Below are 17,656 nucleotides of genomic sequence, written 5' to 3' on the forward strand. Positions count from 1 at the left end.
AAGTGAAAACTGATGATACAGTGGAATCCATTTCTCAAGACATTACTATGGCCAAGAACTCAGCTGGGTTTTAGAAGGGAGTTGGCATCTCCTTGGGGAACAAGTCGTGCACGACAGGATGAACTGAATTATAAGGGACACAAAGCCTCCTTCTTCAGGGCAGAAGTCAACCTCTGACAGAGGGGGCAGGGTGATAGGGAAAACACCTTCTCCCATGGACAGGCATTCTGGATGGTTTCTTAGTAGAAGGTGGCAATTCTATGACTTCACAGGAGACCTTTAAGAGAAGATAGGTGACAAAGTGGGAGGCAAAAATGGCTTTGTAAGCCAGTCATTTATGCGTTACCATTATTGTCACAACCTATCCTTGCTGTGGGGAGGCTGAACACATCCGTGCAAAATGGGCAGTGACTGGATTCCTCTACTTACATGACAGTAGCTTCCACCAACCATTTCCAACTGACCACGTCTCCTCTGAAAACATGTCCTGTCCCAATGGAGGAGGTGTAGCAGTCACTAGGTTTTCTTTTTAACAAGAGATTATGTTATGGTACTGTGTGGTCAGTGATGAAATATTGTGTCCAGTTCTAGTGTCCACAATTCAAGGAGGATGTTGATTAAATAGTGTTCAGATAAGAGCTATCGGAATTATTCCAGGATTAAAAAACCTACCTTATGGTCTTACCAAACCCACAGAAAGTTCCGCCTGCAGTCTAACCTACTGAATAGAGCCCTGCACTGGCACTCAGAAGATGTGGAGTCACTTCCCGTTTTGCCACTGGTCATCCTGAGTAAAGCATTTCTGGAGCCTCAGTTTCCCTATCTATGAGATGTGGAGAATCATAGAATCATAGGACTGGAAGGGACCTCAGGAGGTCATCTAGTCCAGCCCCCTGCTTCAAGCAGGATCAACCCCAACTAAGACAACCCCAACTAAGAATGAGGTTGGTCCCTTTTCTTCAGAGGAGTAGCTATGTTATCCTGTTTCAGCAGTAGGAAGGAGTACCATGGCACCTTAAAGACTAACAAATTCAATGTACAAAGAGCAGTTAATCCTGGACCAGCATTTCTGTAATGTAATGGATCACGATAAAGAAATATTTTACGCTTGGCCCAATCAATGTTTAAGCTGTATTGTAAGCCTGGAAACCCAAGCTGCAATTGTTGCCCCCATGATGATTTCAGCCTGGACTAGGATTGACATTTCCAGATTGTTTGGGCACATGCAATACAGAGGTGAACTCCACAAAATATTTTGACCATGGCAGGTCTGGGAAGAGATTTCTTCACAGCCCATAAAATCCCACAAATCCCCTTGCTGTATAAAATAATGTTCTTCCAGGTTCTCATGACTCTTTCCAGTGAGCCCCCTCCTAACTTATTTCCAAGAGAGAGACACTTTTCAAGTCTTTCAAATTAAGTCTTCACAATTAGGTTCTTCTCCGGTATCTCAGCCTTTCCAGGGCTGGTTTGAAATAGCAATATTAAGTAGCTGATTCATTGCTGGAAGTTAGTTATTCTAAATGTTGTAAACTTTTCATCTCACTGTAAATATATTGGCACATACAGTGTTCAGAGATATACTCCCAGAAATAGAGCTTACCGTTAGTGTCAATTCCAGCTTCCAAATTCCTTCTGAACTATCTTTAGGTTATTTACAGTAAAGTCTGAATAATATTTTTCCAGTAAGATGCAAATCATTTTAGATTATTTCACACTTAATAGGACAATATTCAAACATTGGTAGGGAAAGTTAACTGTGTGGCTATTAAATTAAATAGAAGGTGTGGCTAAGTCATCAGACAGCTTTGTGAATTGTTGTTCCTTTTGGTCAGAATTTTCAGTCTTCATGAAAATAATACACACAATGTCCATGCGCATCCATTTATATTATTTGTTATGAATTTGTTATTATTATTATTATTATTATTATTATAGCTGTTTGAAAATTTTTCAAGCAAAAGTTGAAATATTGGAAATTTTTGCCTGAAAGCCACAGTATTTTGCTTTTCAGGCATTTTGTTTTAATTAATTTAGTCAAAAAAGAGACAATTTGCTTTTCGCACAGTTCTGATGGAAAGAATTGCAGTCAGTAGTAATCCCAATGGAAGGTTCACCCACTATGGTGTAACAATGCTCATTGTCTAGAACACTTTTGATGGTGATGAAGGGATAATCCCTTTTTTCTCACCTTCTTCCCCATTCCGATCCCAGGACATTGCACATTCACTAGACCATATCTGTGTGTCTCCTGGAATGCTTTACAGTGGCACATGAAGGATGACTTTGTTCTGGTCATTTTTTCTTCTTGTTAGATCTCCTTTGTCCAGAGTCAAGCAAAACTATGAGAAAGACGCTTGATAACTCAGGACACCTAATTTTTAAACTTTGCAGTTAATAGCTTTACTGGTTTTAATTGCAGCTAAATCCTAACCCAGTCATTTTTGGCTTTTAATTTATTAAAGTGAAGAATCCTGACTGTTCATTGACTGAAGAGGAATAAGTTCCATTTTTCCTGTTCCTCCATAAAAACAGGGTTAGGTTAAGACAGGGTTAAGCAGGGGCTCTATCCTACAAATCCTCATTCAGGTAGGCAGTCCTTACGCAGGGGCATTAAGAGCTGATCTTTAAGGTACAGCCAGGGAAATTAATCCAAATGGCCTAAAGTTGTGAATTTCAAGTGCATTAATTAAATTACATTAAACTGTTGTGTGAAATTTGTTACTGACAATTAAGGCCATTTTAATTCTTACTAACAGTGATCATATAGAGATTTAATGAAGTTTAATTAATTTTCCTGGATGTCCCTGCATAGATATGTCTTAAATTGTGACTAGTTCCATTGACTCATGTATGGAATACCAAAGTCAATGGGACTATTCACCTGGGTAAGGTCTACTCATAAAAGTTGGCAAGATTAGTTCTTAGTTACACAACTTACCTACTATATCAATCCTTAGGGGTCTTAGCCCATATTTAGAGGCCAGACCCTAAGCTGGGGTACATCAGGAAAGTTCTGTACCACAGTCATTTCCCTAGCATTCAAACACCATATTATGAACCCTTTTCTCATATTGTACTAGTATATCTGTATTTGAGTGTATTGGTGACCCTGTTCAAGAACTCTTAAACTACACCAAATGTGGTATTCAGCTTCCTCTTACCCTAACCTAAGCCACGTTCAGGGGCCGGTTATGCCCAGAAAATGGGAAGTGCCAGGAATGGGACTGTGTTCCATAACATGGAAACAGAGGGGACGTGATATGGAGAGTGGCCACTGAGGGAGAAAGGCTAGTAAGTTTGGGGCTCTGCCATCTAGCCTATCATCAGGCTGGTCATGTAGTTCTCTGCCCCAAACCCAGAACCTGCTCCTCACTCGTGTGCAGAACCTGCAGGCCATGTGGGGAGGAAATGCTGGAAGGGGTGCAGCCCCCAGAGCCTGCCCGCAGACATCCTACAGGCTGTTGGGGAGGCAGCTGAAGGGGAAGCAGCCTTCTGGAGCCTGACTTCCACCTCTACACAGCCTGCAGGCCATGGTAGACAGCTAAAGGGGGGCAGCTCCCCTGAGTGGTGTGTGGGATAGCTCCTAGAGCCTGCTCCCCCTGACATCCAGCAGGATGTTGGGGACAGCTGAAGGGGGGCAGCCCCACAGTGCCCCCTCAGAGCCTGCAGGTTGCCGGGGGAACTGAATGGGGGACAGCCCTGAAGCCTGGTTCCCCTCAGAGAGCCATGGGAGCCCGTTTGAGGAGGGGGCAGTCCTTGGAGCCTGGCCCCTCCCCAAACAGCCCTTAGGCTGTGGAAAGGAGCCACTGAAGGAGAGAGCACCCCTGGAGCCTCACTCCCCTCACAGAGAGCCTGCAGACCACAGAGGACCAGTGGAGGGGACAGACATCCCCCCATCCTCCACCCCAGAGCCTGGCCCTGCCAAGGACCTGCAGGTCAGAGAAGGGTTCTCAAGGGAGGGCTGACTCTAGAACTTGCCCCACCCCACCAGACAGCCTGCAGGCCGTAAGGGGCTGCTCGAAGCCAGGCATAGTCCCCAGAGCCTGACTAGCCACGGGAGCAACCCCACCACACAAACAGGCTGCAGGATGAAAGGGGCTGATGGAGGCTGGAGGTAGCCCCCAAGGCTAGGAAGTGGAGCCAATGGCTGGGGAATTCTGCCTCAGTTGCTGGGCAGAACCACTGTTGGAGCAGCACCACCCTCGCCACCACAGATGCCCCAATAAGCCCTGCCCCTGCACCTCCCCGGCCTCTGTCCTGAAACTTCTGCCCTGACTTCTGCATCCCTACCTCTGCCCTGAGCTTCCCACCACCTCTCAAACCATTGCCCTAAGCCACCCACCCCTGCCCTTCTGCACACCAAACCCTCATTCCAACCTTCATTTTTATCATAATGATTGCACATAAATTTTTCATTTATTTAAAAAAAAGTGTTTGGTTAGAGACCCAAGCAACGATGGATACACCTGTGAATGCTGTTGTATAGCCCCTCTTCCCCCCCCCGCCGGCAAAAAGGGGCAGTGTGGTCTAGTGGATAGTGTAGTGGACTGAGATTGAGGAGACTTTCATTCTTGACTCAGTCTCATCTCAGTTCCACTGCTGATTTATGGATTGGTCTGGGCAGAGCTCCATGCCTCAATTTTCCCATCTGCAAAATGGGAACAATAACACTGACTTTCCTTTCAGATCCACTGGTAAAAACACTATATAAAAACTAGGTATTGTTGTTATTGTATCATGACTGGAGTGTGTATCTGGTCATCAACTTATACTTCACATGATTGCTCAAATCCATGCATGCTGTACCTGACATTTTATATTAATTAATTTAAAAAAATGAAGACTACAAAAACCCCACCTTTTCAAATGCAAATATCAACAATTATTATTGCCAGTCACATAAAATCCCTCTTATTGATATTTTGTTTCAAAGGGAACAATTAGAACACAAAACAATTTAACCTGGAATAAATGCATGATTTGTGCTAAATCAGTAAACTTCCCCATTTGTCCCTTAAAAATAAATAAGGAATTCCCAGTACTCTCATTGTACTGTGCCTTTAAGGTTTGGGGAAATGATGTCACAGTGGGCTTTGGAGGTACTTTGAGACAGGCTGTGTGAGAGGTTAGAGTCAGAGTTGTTATGTTTTTAAGACTGTTAAAACATGTAAAAGAAACAAACTCTTGCTACAATCACTTTGGGACATGTGGTGGAGTTGGATTCACTTTTCTGCACAACAAGAGACACATTCAAGCAGTCCTCAGCAGCACATGCAGAAGAAATAGAATGTGAATTGCAAAGGATTTGAATAGGAATTGTCCAGCAGTTTTAAAACATGGGCAATCTTCAATTAGAAGATTTTGTAGCAGGTTGGATAGGAGGTAAGTAACACTGGTAGGAAGTTTTGGGACCGTATCAAAGGAATGATATAAAAATAGGTAAGTGAATGGACATTTTAAAAAAATGTATAATATTGATGGATCCATTTATCACATTGTGGGCATTTATTCATGGCAGTGTTTGTATTCATAGAGAGGATTGTTTCAATCAAGCAGTTATAGAATATTACATGGGTTTTTTTTCTGTTTGTTCTAAGGCTACCAATATGCAATGAGATGTGGGATGTCACTTTATGGTGTCATCTATACATTACACATTCCTGAAGTAAGTGCATGACCTATAAAGCTGAATGCCTCTTGCAGAGAAATCTGTAAAATGATATTGTAACCCAACACAGAAGATGATGGTTTTATAAAGGCAGTCTAGTGTTTGCCTATTGAGTTCATATCTCCATGCGTACAGCCTCAAATTTAAACAGCTCAAGCCAATCAGGCAGCTCTATAAATCCACACCCTTTTATGAAAGGCACAGATCTGTTCTGAGTGGGTAGTCCTGTTAAGGATAGAAGATTATTACCAAGAGAGCTTTCACTATCAGACTGGAATTATTGATCAGGCAGTTTTCTGAAAGTACTGGATTAATTTTGGCCTTCTGGGAACTGGGCACCATCTCTATTACAAAGGGAAGGAAGAAGGTCCTGCAGACATATCTTTCACACACAAGCCACGTCGACACTAGCAAGTTATTTCGAAATAGTTTTCAAAAGAAGGGGCTCTTTCAAAATATCCAGCGTAGCGTCTACACACACAAAGTGTTCTTTCAAAAGTAAATCGAAAGAACACAGAACTCCTTTCGAAAGCGCTTTTTCATTCCCACTTTGGGAAGTGTCCCTACTTTGGAAAGAAAATGTGCAGATGCTCTATGGGCTCTTTTTTAAGAAAGAGCAGTCCTCATGGTGCCTGATTTTTTGATTCCTGACACATTCTTTGGAAAGAGTGGGGGTGGTGTGGATGCTCTTTTGAAAGCGCAGATCACTCATTTGAGCCACTTTTTCCTATGTGGACTCACTCTTTCCAAAGAATTTCTTTTGGAACAGATCTTGCAGAAGGACTTCTTTCAAAAGATCACTGTCATGTAGATGTAGCCATAGAGAGTTCCTTTTCTTTAGAAAGACCCCAAAGAGCACCACAAAAATACAGCTACTGCTGGACTGGAGGGCAGCTGGCAGGTGGACAACACAACAGGACAGAGGAGGAATTTTTTACTCAGAGCGGGTGGCTACCATTACAAAAAGTGCTACTGTGTTGGATTTTTAGTCTCCATACAGAGCTCATGAAGGTTTTGTGTTAGTGCCACACCAGGGTGTGAGATCACTAAGTAGTTAAATATTTCCAAGACCAGACCAATGTCTTCATTTATGCAGGAGGAAAGAATCTTTGCCAAATTGCCATGAGAAAAGGTGAGGCTTGATTTCCAAAACCTAAGAAGGCCGACTCATCTTTGCTGATGTATTTTGACTATTTTGCCCGTCTGTTACTGCAAATTCACGCCTACATATAGTGCAGGAGAACCATGTAACCAGCTAGCAAGTTGGGGATCAGATTTGTCAGTTGGATGTGCAGTTTTCATGCACAATCACAAAATCAAGTTCATGTGATCCTGAGCAAAGGTTCTGGAACACTTTTTAAAAGATTCTTATTCCCTAGCCGTCGCCTTGCTTCTCTCCTCCTACCTCTTTTTCTCCTTTGAGTGGGCCATAATGGAAACCTTTCTCATGGACATTGCAGGATCATTGCTGGGGGCAGACCACTTCCCAGAGCGGAGTAACGTCTAGTATTCTGACTACTAACAAAGCAGACAATTAACTGTGAAGCCATTTGTCAGGAACGAGGGCCTGCAGCAGAGCTAGTCTCCAGGAACTCTGCTTAGGACTGTTGGCCTACAACAGGCTGCCCAATTGTCCCAGCCACCATTGGCCAGGCCATCTGATTGGCTGCTGGGGCCAGCAAGGCCACTTGTAAACCAGCCGTGAGCGCTGACTGGCTGCTTAGTGCTCATGTTCACCAATGTGCCTGCTGCTATGTGGCCTTGTTCCTGAGACTGCTGCCTTCGTCCAGGCTGGCTTTCGTCCTGCCCTGGCTTTGGACCCCTCCTTGCCAGCTGCCCTTGTTGCACCAGTTCCTGACCCCCTGCTTCATTTGTGGCTTTGGCTTTTGACTACTCTCCTATAATCCCAACTCTACATATAAACAGGGACCAATTTAGCTGTAACCACCCGAGAGGGATCTGGAAGTGAATGTGGATAGTTCTCTGAAGACATCCGCTCAATGTGCTGCAGCAGTTAAAAAACAGACAATGCTAGGAATCATGGAAAAAGGGATAGAGAATAAGACAGAGAATATCTTTTTGCCTTTCTATAAATCCATGGTATACCCACATCTTGAATACTGCGTACAGATGGGGTCACCTTATCTCTAAAAAAGATGTCTTGGCATTGGAAAAGGTTCAGAAAAAGGCAAAAAAAATGATTAGGAGTTTGGAACAGGTGCCAGATGGAGCTTATAAAGACTGGGACTTTACAGCTTAGAAAAAAGGAGACTAAGGGCGGGATATGACAGAGTTCTGTAAAATCATTACTTGTGTGTAAAAAGTGAATAAGGAAAAGTTATTTACTTGTTCCCATAACAAAAGAACTAGGAGTCACCAAATGAAATTAATGGGCAGAAGATTTAAAACTAACAAAAGGAAGCTCTTCCTCACACAGCACATTGTAGGCCTGCGGAAGCCTGGCCAGAGGAGGTTGTGAAGACCAGGACTTGAACAGGGTTCAGAAAAGAGCTAGCTAAATTCGTGGAGATGAGGTGTATCAATGGGTATTAGCCAGGCCAGGTAGGAATGGTGTTCCCTAGCCTCTGTTTGTAAGAGGTTGGAAACGCATGTCAGGAGGATTGCTTTGGTGATTACCTATTCTATTCACTCCCTCTGGGACAACAGGCATTGGCCTCTGTTAGAAGACAAGATACTAGACTAGATGGACTTTTGATCTGACCCAGTATGGCCATTCTTGTGTTCTTATGTACTGACTCTGTCTTGTCCCTTGTATCCAATTCCTAGCCTCTGGGTTGAGCCTTGCCTCTGGTTTCTGATTATGGCTTGACCTGCCTTCTGGTTTGAGCCATGGCTCCTCCATCTGACTACCATGCCTGCCTTGACCCTCAGCTCCAGTGTCTAGTGGCTGACTTTCAGCTTACTCTTGGCTCCAGCCTCCAACTACAGATTCCAGTTCTGAGCCAGGTCGTCGGTTACCGGCATCTGCTCTGACTGCTAGGCCTGGCAGCTGATCCGGCCATGCAGCTTGACACAGGTTCTGATCACTAGGCTAGACCCCCCTTGTGCCAGTCAGCAGACGCCATTGAATGACAGATTTCGAATGCAGACTCAATTACACATGCACAAAGCCTGGTTAAGAGAAAATAATGTGGAAAAGTTCAGGGTTTGAATATACAAAAAATCCATCCTCCAAGCTGCAAACAGTGCATGGGGTAGCTACACAGTGCCGCGACATGGTCTCATTCAGCCCCTGGCCTGCAATATCATCTGAAAATCATGTATAATGCCCTTTTCATGTTAAGTGATCTCACTTCCCACCTCTCTGGGTTGGCATTTGTGGATCTGGGGCAGAACTTGCTTCCCTCTTGCAAAGGGAATCCAGAGTGTCTCTCTGTATCTGCTTTGTAACTGAAACCATTGCTTCAAGATGTGTCCTCAGTTTGCATGGTTCTAATGGATGAGTGAATTTTCATCAGTTAGGTATGGATCAGAGTAATGGCAAGTGCTCTGACTGGCTGAGGAAAGAACATGTGCAACAGAGCACTGACTTCAGTGTCATTGGGTAAATGTTACAAAAATAATTCCTTTTAGTCAACTCAGCCAAAGGTGTTTTGTCTAATTACCTTATTTTAATCCCCAGGAGCTGCAAGTGTAATTGTGGGGCATCCTCTGGACACTGTTAAGGTAAAATATTTTAAGCTATGCTTTCACTTACACAGATAGTGAGATTCATCCCTGCACAGAGCAACACTAGTTTCCTGCTGAGGGCCAATTTTAGCCTCTGAAGAAAAAATATATCCACATTTAATGACAGACAGTTCTCTTTGTATTTTTCTTTTTTCACTCAACTCTGATTACAGTGCAGAAAAATTATTGAAAGGCCTTTCAAAAGTAAGAAATGAAAATATGATTGTAAGATGAATTCCCTGGAAAGGATCAAAACTGAAAGTGAAAATGACCCGTTTTCTGTTGTTCAGCTTACTGAAAAGGTCTGCACCTTTGCAATAGTTGCGTTGACAAAGGACAAAGGGCAAGCTGAATTTGTCTTTGCTGAAGACGTATTTTTAAAAGGTTTTCCTCTGGTTGGCACTTCTATAAGGACAGAGTACAAATATAGCTAACAATACTCGGAGCTTTTGCCTAGATGGGAAATCAGCTTTTTTTTTTTTTCTGATTAAGATTGATATACGTGAGATATTGGAAGATGTTTTTAACAGGCCCAAACACTGTAGTGTAGACAAGGCAGAATAGTCTTTAACACAAAGCTGGCTGAGTGGAAAACACAACTATTGGGAAGCATTAGCATTTTTTTCTAGTTGGTGAAGCTTTAGTGGAACACACCACTCCCTCTCCTGCTCCACTGGCAAAGTGTGTTGTACATCCCCCTCTGTGGGCAGCCTCGAGGAGATAATTATCGGTTTCTGCTGCTAGCTATTGGATTTACTCCTTCAACCGAAGTGGAAGAGGCCTGTGTGTGCAGCCAGGTTCCAGCCTACGTGATGGTCCCTAATGGAGGTCATTACGCTTGTATAAGAGTGCAAGGTCTAATAGCTAGTAGAAACATCATGGATCTGCAGTAGAGATGATCAGGCCACAAAGATTCTGAACCAAATTCATCAAAAGTTCCATCATGGTTTCTCCACAGCTGTCTGGGGGGATTGTGTCTAGGCCTGTGCCACATGTGGGCACATTTTGTTATACTTCCTTGTTCTTTTTAAAGCCAGCTATGAGATTTGTTTGACACATTGTAATTAAATAAACAGGAACAAGGGTTTGAAAATCTTATTTTATAATCCATGTGGTTTTTCTCCAGGAGAGATGATCTTGTTTTTTTGAAGACATTAGATATCATCAGACAGAGGATCATTGTTGCTTGAGGTACTAGGGTTTCTTTACAGCAGACAGGAGGGAAGCATGGTGCTGATTACTGATTACTGCAGAAACCTTGCCAATACCTTTACAAATGACCCTGGGAAGTCAATGTTCAGTGCTGAGTATGTACAATGGATATTTTTGGAAGCGTGTTTGTTCAGGAACTGCCAAGTAACAAGTAGTGTATCCTTTCGATGCTTCTAAAGACAATTGTCAAGCTGACACCTCTGTTACATTTCGTTCTGGATATTGTTTGGGAATACCAAGCAGGCGGCTTTATTACTTTTCCAAATTGGAGGAGGAGGAAGTCGAACAAATACTGAGCTAGAAAGTGAGCATCTGAACAGTGTTCATTGATGAACATAGCTTTTAGTGGAATAAGGAATGAAGATTTCCTGTTAATGGGAAATAAGAAACATGGATAAATACTTGCATTATTTCATATATAATCTGTTACAAGATCACAATTCTCAACAAACCAACCAGCTATCAGAGGAGTAGCTGTTTTTGTCTCTATCCTCAAAAACAATGAGAAGTCCTGTGGCACCTTACAGATGAACAGATATTGTGCAGCATAAGCTTTTGTGGACAGAGACCCACTTCATCAGAAACAATGTCAACCAACCAAAAACTTGATTCAGCAGTTCCTTTCCCTTCCCTAAAATCTAGGCAACATTTTTCCTTTTACATTAGGAAGTCATGTCTATAAAAGTTCTCAGCTTCAGTTGCCTTTCATTATGCATCTTTCATTTTACCTTTTATACACCCGAACCACCTACCGTAGTATTTAGACAGTGGTGCTAGTCTCAGCTTTTGCATGGGAGTCTAGTTTTTGGGTCTTCTCCAAGCCCAAACCTGGTTCCACGAATTAAACCAGAGAATAAAGAATACATCTGCTTGTGTCAGGAGAGGCCTGCACATGCACCTTCACATTAGTGGTTATCCTGTTTTGATCTGTTCACTTTGTTTATTCTAAATGGGATCAGCAACCTTTCTGAGGCGGAGTCCTGAAATTTGATCTTTTGACCTCTATGTACAGTCTGAGTGCAGGTGATACATTTTAAAGTCACTGATAGTTCTACTTATAACAACTTCATTAATAAACATATTAAGATGCAGAGCTTTACCACGTAGCTGGTGGTTGGTAGCATTAGCTGGTCTTTTGTTAATCCGCAGGCAGCATGGCTTTGAGCAAGCTCCTGGCAGCATGGAGGTTGAGGGGCAGGACTGAGCTCCCGCCTCATTTGCTGATGAAAATCTGCTTGTGTGCCACTCTTGGCACCCGTGCTGGGGGGTTGCTCACCCTTGTTCTAAATAATGGTTTCATGTCTTTGAAAGAGGAAACTTTCTTTAGAAATTTGCTGGGGCATTCTCTATTTCTCTCACTTGTGTTGCTTCTCTTTGTCACTAGTTGCTTTTCCTTGCCTCGGCTAATTTTTCATGACCATAGCTTTTGTCATTTTTAGGTGACTTTCATTTCCAATAAACCACCACGTGCACTGTAGCAGTAGAACACACTAATCCAGCTTCTTCAAGGGCGTGACAGCTGTGTAATTTTGAACCATAGTCAGCTTCAACGCCGCATAAGATTTAACTGCTATTTCTGCAGTGTTTTCCTGGTGCACTCCTGGGGAGAGAAGAATATTGAATGTTGTATTCACATGTCATTGCAATTACCCAAGCCAGACAAAATGCCAGCTTTTGAGGAATGCTTTAACAATTTTTTTTTATTCAGACAGTAATTTACATGCTTCATTCTTATATTGTGAGCCAGTTTCACACACTGGCCATGCAGGTAAAAGTCCTCTAAGTGAAAATAGGATTCTTTATTTTCATGCATCATAGTGAACCACTAGTGTGTATAAAAGCACTTCTGCACTTTAAGCATACAAGGATGATCACCCTGATTTTCAAGTCTGGCTGATCTGTGTTCAAATGCATGTGCAACAATGGTGTGGGGCATGTGGGACAATGGGATCCCCAGATCTTGGGGTCAGTCAGAGCAACATCATTTGCCTGGCTAAATACTTTTATCCCTCCTTTTTCTAGAAGTAAATATTAGTAGAATGACTGAGGTTTCAAACTCTACCTCTCCTGCAGATTTCTTGCACTTTAGAGTGACTGCTAGTTCCTATAAGGGTCAACAGGGGAATTTGCAGGCTCTGGGATAGGAGCCACAATACTGTACACCTGGAATATAGAAATCTAAGAGATATCATTGATTTTGAAGGTAACAAGGCTACTGAAGTCTGAGATCCTTGTTGTGCCATAAATGAAAATGGATGGTTTAATTAAAGAATAATCTTCGCAATACAGAGTGGTGTGGCATGTCCTTTATTGCTTGCAAATGTATTAACTTTAGCCTTTAAGCACCTGGTTAACATATAAATGAAAAGAAAACAAACCCAAGGAGATGAAGTGGAAAACCCTATGTTATAGCTGCAAATCAGTGTAAGAAAGACTCCAAAGCAGTAACCATGACTGCAACAGGGATATTCAAATAGCCATTCATGTGCATATCTTGCCATACATGCATGCAAATATTTAATTTGCTCATGTCATATTGGTAATTGGATGCACAAATCAGGGATGCAGCTATACACACATATTTACACTTGCAATTCTGTTCCTGCCCTTTTGAAATCATAACCTAATGTTTGTTGTACGGGTCGAACTTCTGTAATCTGTAACTCTGTCATTCAGCAACATCCATAATCCAGCATGATTTTAATTAGCTGGATGATCACTTCTCATGAGTGTGGCCAAGTTTCCCGCAGTCCCATGAAGTTTGTTTATAGCCACCAGTTCTGGCTCTGTGTTCTGTGCTGTTATTTAGCTGTAGTTTTCCCCAAAATGTCTTCTAGGGGCTCAGTAAGCAGTGGAAGTGTTAGTAATGCTGCTAGACAATATTGACCTCTCATTGTCAGGCAGATTCTCTCATCCTGTACTGATAAGGTCCCAAGGGTGCTAGATTAGAATGATTCAACCTGTTCTAGAAGATTTCCCCAGTGTTACTCTGGTTCTTAATTAATTTTTGGTTTTTGAAAAATCAGATGAAAATGTACGTTTCTTTTAAATAATTGTTTTAGGTATTTGCTTCTCCTATTTATTTGGGCTTTGCCAGAGAGGATGAATTTTCCTGTACTAGTGAGCTATGGTTACACTCATCCCAACTGCCATCAGCAGTATGCAAATGTACAGTCTTGAAAATGCAAATGGTCACTCATTTGCATATTCACTCACTGGCAGACGCTGCCAGGCACACAAAAATAGCTGTGTAAACATGGTTCTGCTGGTGAAACCTCCCCTTTATCAGCACAATCTTATGCCTGATTTTTTCCAGGTATAAGAGGCTACCGACAAAGTGGGGCGGGGAGGTCCGCCAGCACAACCATGTTTACACAGCTTTTTTTGTGCCTATGTCAGCATCTGCCCATGACTGAATATGCAAATGAGTGTCTATTTGCATTTTTCAGACCACCTATTTGCATACTGCTGCCGGACTTTCAGATCAGTGTAATAATAGCCATGGTGTCTTTCAGGTATATCTAGTAATTTAAAGGAGAAGCAGAATGAATAAATTACCTGCTACACTTCCCAGTGACTAAAAATCACATTCAAGCTTCCACTTTCAATACATTAATGGAATGTAAGGCCAGAAGAGATCATTTTGATATAGTCTGTCCTCCTGCATAACACACAAGCCAGAATGTTGGCCAGTGATACCTGCATAAAAGCAACAGTTTCTGGCTGACATAGAGTTTATCTTTTGGAAAGCTATCCAATGATGATTTAAAGACTTCAGACAACAGCGAATCCACTGCATTCCTTGGTAGCTAATACTATCATTTGCAAATGCTATTATTGTGCATAAAACACATGCCAATTATTCTGGGTTAGGTTGAGAGGCCTTTCCTTATTTCAAAACAACTTGACAATCATGGACTCTGGATGAAGCAAAGAGCCCTGAATTTATGAGGTTCTCTTTGGATCTGCCGATGGCTCCATGAAAGCTGGGCTGCTGCTTGTTTGTCTTTCTTTACTGTCCCATTTTAACTAGGAGCAAGGTCATAATTTGCTGTCAAATCTAAATGTGCATTTTTTCCATAGTATGACCTTTCCCTCAACTGAAAACACACTGTTTTAACTGCATTTTGTAAATACATTTTGCAGACTCGCTTACAAGCAGGACAAGGATATGGAAATATGCTTAATTGTATCCTTACTGTGTACCGAAATGAAAATGTAAGTAGCTTGGTTTGGCTGTATTATAACAGGCCATCATAGAAAATGGAAAAGATATTCAAAGAGATTACAAAACAGCATCTGTTCACTGCGATGTTGTTCAAAGTCCTTATGTGAAGACTTGCAAGCACCTGTCCTCTTCCCCAGCTAACCCAGACTTACAAGAGAGACTCTCCTTCTCAAGTGAATGACTATGGATTTTTGATCCCTTTTGAGCGGGCACGAATGCAGGCATGTATGACTTTCAGTCTCCTCTTGTTTCTGGAACATGATTTTTGCCAGGGTAACCCTGACTTCCAGCAGATTCATACGTTGCATGAAACTTGTTTGTGAGTGGGAGGGCAGAACAGCGTTTTCAAAAACAGGCCTCACCTACAGCCTGAATTCAGATAGTGCAGAAGTGGCCTGTTACCCATGAAATGCCCTCTCATTTCCAAGGCTTTATGCCCAGTCTTGCTTCTACTGACCTGGCTCACAAAGCTTCCCTGGACTTTAGTGGGAGCAAACTAAACTCTTGTCTTGTTGCGCCAACTAAGAATTCCACAGCTGTTAATCAACTGAAGTCTTGCCCACAAGGGCTACGTCTACACGTGCCCCAAACTTCGAAATGGCCATGTGAATTTTGAAGCGCCGCGGCAGCCCGCATGCTAATGAGGTGCTGAATATGCATTTCAGCACTTCATTAGTAAACTTCGAAATGGCCATTTGCATGGCCATTTTGAAGTTTGGGGCACGTGTAGACACGGCCAAGGTGTGGTAACTTACCTCAGGGAGGCATGAATTCTAATGTTGCATATTCACTGGCCCACGCAAACCTGTCTGACTTGCACTCAAAGTTCCCTGGCACAGGTTTCAAACAATATTAGGCTTAATTCACAATAGCAAACTTCTAGTTTCTGCCAGTAGAGTCGGCATGGGCCAGTGCCTGTGCAACACATTGATGTGCGTTAGAATCCACCTCGCCCTCATGTGCATTATTCTACCCTGTAGACAAACCCTGAGCTGTTTTGCCCTCATGTTCAGATTCTGCATTGTTAGAACAGCCAGCCAGGCCAGCTGAAGGGAATTGGGGGAAAATTCTGTGGTGATGGAGTCCCCATGATTTTATGCAGAAATATGGGAAGGAGTGGAAAGGTCTGGGTATAAACCAGTAGAGTAGCTGGCTGAGAAGCATGGCACAGATTGAGGTTTGTGATCGGTATGATCTGATCCTGCGCTTCCCACTCAGACAAACCTAAACAAAAAGACAAATGATTATTAGGAACAAGGTTGCTCTGGGTGTTACATAGCTGAACTTTAATGTGCTGTCCAGTCCATTTTACTGAGAGTGATGCCTGAGTGAGGACTGAAGAATGTGGCAGGATATGGTCTCAGTAAAATAAGCAAGTTTTTCCACCTCTACAATTTTTGACAATAAATGGATGGGGAGGGCAAACTAATTAAGGTCAATAATGCTGGACTAATGGTGTACAGCATAGTTAACAGATCATCATTATTATTGACTTTCTTGTGTGCACAATAGAGTTTCCCCATTCACCATTTTGCAAGCTGTGGTACCTCTTCCTTGGAATTTTGCAGGCACAATTTTCTCTGTAGGAATTGGTCTCTTGATTGCAATGGAATGAATCCAAGAGAGAATCTGGACCTTTTATAATATTTTTTTCTCTTTCTGCTATATTGAAAATATTCCTTATGCAGCATAATGTGTGAAAAGCACTTAAAGTAATTTCTGTGTCCTAAATTTGCTTCCATTTTTAAGTGTATTGTTTTAGCTACAATGTGCAACTGCTCAGCTCCAAGACACGTGTGCTGTTCAATTTTTGCATGTTTGGCCTGACAACCATGTTGGGTTCTATCTATCAAATCTATCTATCTAGTTTGACATGCCATTGTTAAAGAATGGTTGAGAACTTACCTAGGATGTCACATTTCACAGCCAATTAGCACTATGAAAGGATCAAAGAAAATGTACGTTAAAAATGACAAGAGAAGGATTCAGTGATTGGTTTTCCACACTACTTACCCAGAGTTCTAATTCCCACAGAACTGAGCTGAAGATATGCAAAGTTAAGTATAGTGGAATTCTAAGGTTTATTGCAGTGTGACCAAGTAGGAAAAACAATCAGATTGATCCAACTCCCTTAACTCTTGGTTTATATTTCACTGTTAGGTTGCTGGATTCTTTAAAGGAATGTCTTTCCCATTGGCCAGCATTGCTGTCTACAGCTCGGTGACATTTGGTGTCTTCAGTAACACTCAAAGGTTTATTAGCCAGCAGCGCTATGGAGATTCTAACCATGCCCCAGCTCTCTCAGACTTGATTGTTGCCAGCATGGTAGCAGGGGTTGTCTCGGTAGGAATTGGCTGTCCCGTGGACCTGATAAAGATAAGACTACAGATGCAGACACAGTCGTTTATTAAAGGTAAGAAGGCAAAAGGTTTTTTTTTTTCAGCCTTTTCTGCTCATTCATATTAATTGAAGCTATGATTCAAGGCTGGATTCTTCACCATCTGACATCCATTGTGCTTATTGACAAAACACCACCCGTTAGAAAAACACCACCTATTAGAATTCTCCAGTGCCCCAGAGCCTGATCAAAAGACCATTGAAACCAATAAAAAGACTCCCATTGACTTTCAGTGGGCTTTGGGTCAGGCCCTTACACTTATGGATGTGTTCTACATCCACTCTAAACCAGTGTAAATGACTATGCAAGGTGCTCAGCAAGATAGAATGAGGCCCACAGACCCTAAACTAAATGTTAAACCATGAGATTCTCATAAAAAAGAGAGCTTTTAGTGTGCATCGGTTGTACCACCCAGGCCTTGAAAGAGAGGTGATCAGCCACAGATTAGACAATGCAC

General features: G+C 42.3%; 1 protein-coding gene across 1 annotated transcript in view; it reads left to right on the forward strand.

Moving 5' to 3' along the window:
• Positions 1-5,339: 5,339 nt before the first annotated feature.
• SLC25A48 (solute carrier family 25 member 48) overlaps positions 5,340-17,656 on the forward strand; it is a 36,965-nt gene continuing 24,648 nt past the window's right edge. The window contains exons 1-4 of the mRNA XM_075009781.1: positions 5,340-5,385; positions 9,315-9,358; positions 14,720-14,791; positions 16,962-17,214. Of these exons, the coding sequence (XP_074865882.1) occupies positions 5,340-5,385; positions 9,315-9,358; positions 14,720-14,791; positions 16,962-17,214 (415 nt within the window). The remainder of the gene's footprint in view (positions 5,386-9,314; positions 9,359-14,719; positions 14,792-16,961; positions 17,215-17,656) is intronic.

The sequence above is a fragment of the Carettochelys insculpta genome, chromosome 15 (genome assembly GCF_033958435.1).
Source record: "Carettochelys insculpta isolate YL-2023 chromosome 15, ASM3395843v1, whole genome shotgun sequence".
NCBI lineage: Eukaryota > Metazoa > Chordata > Testudines > Carettochelyidae > Carettochelys > Carettochelys insculpta.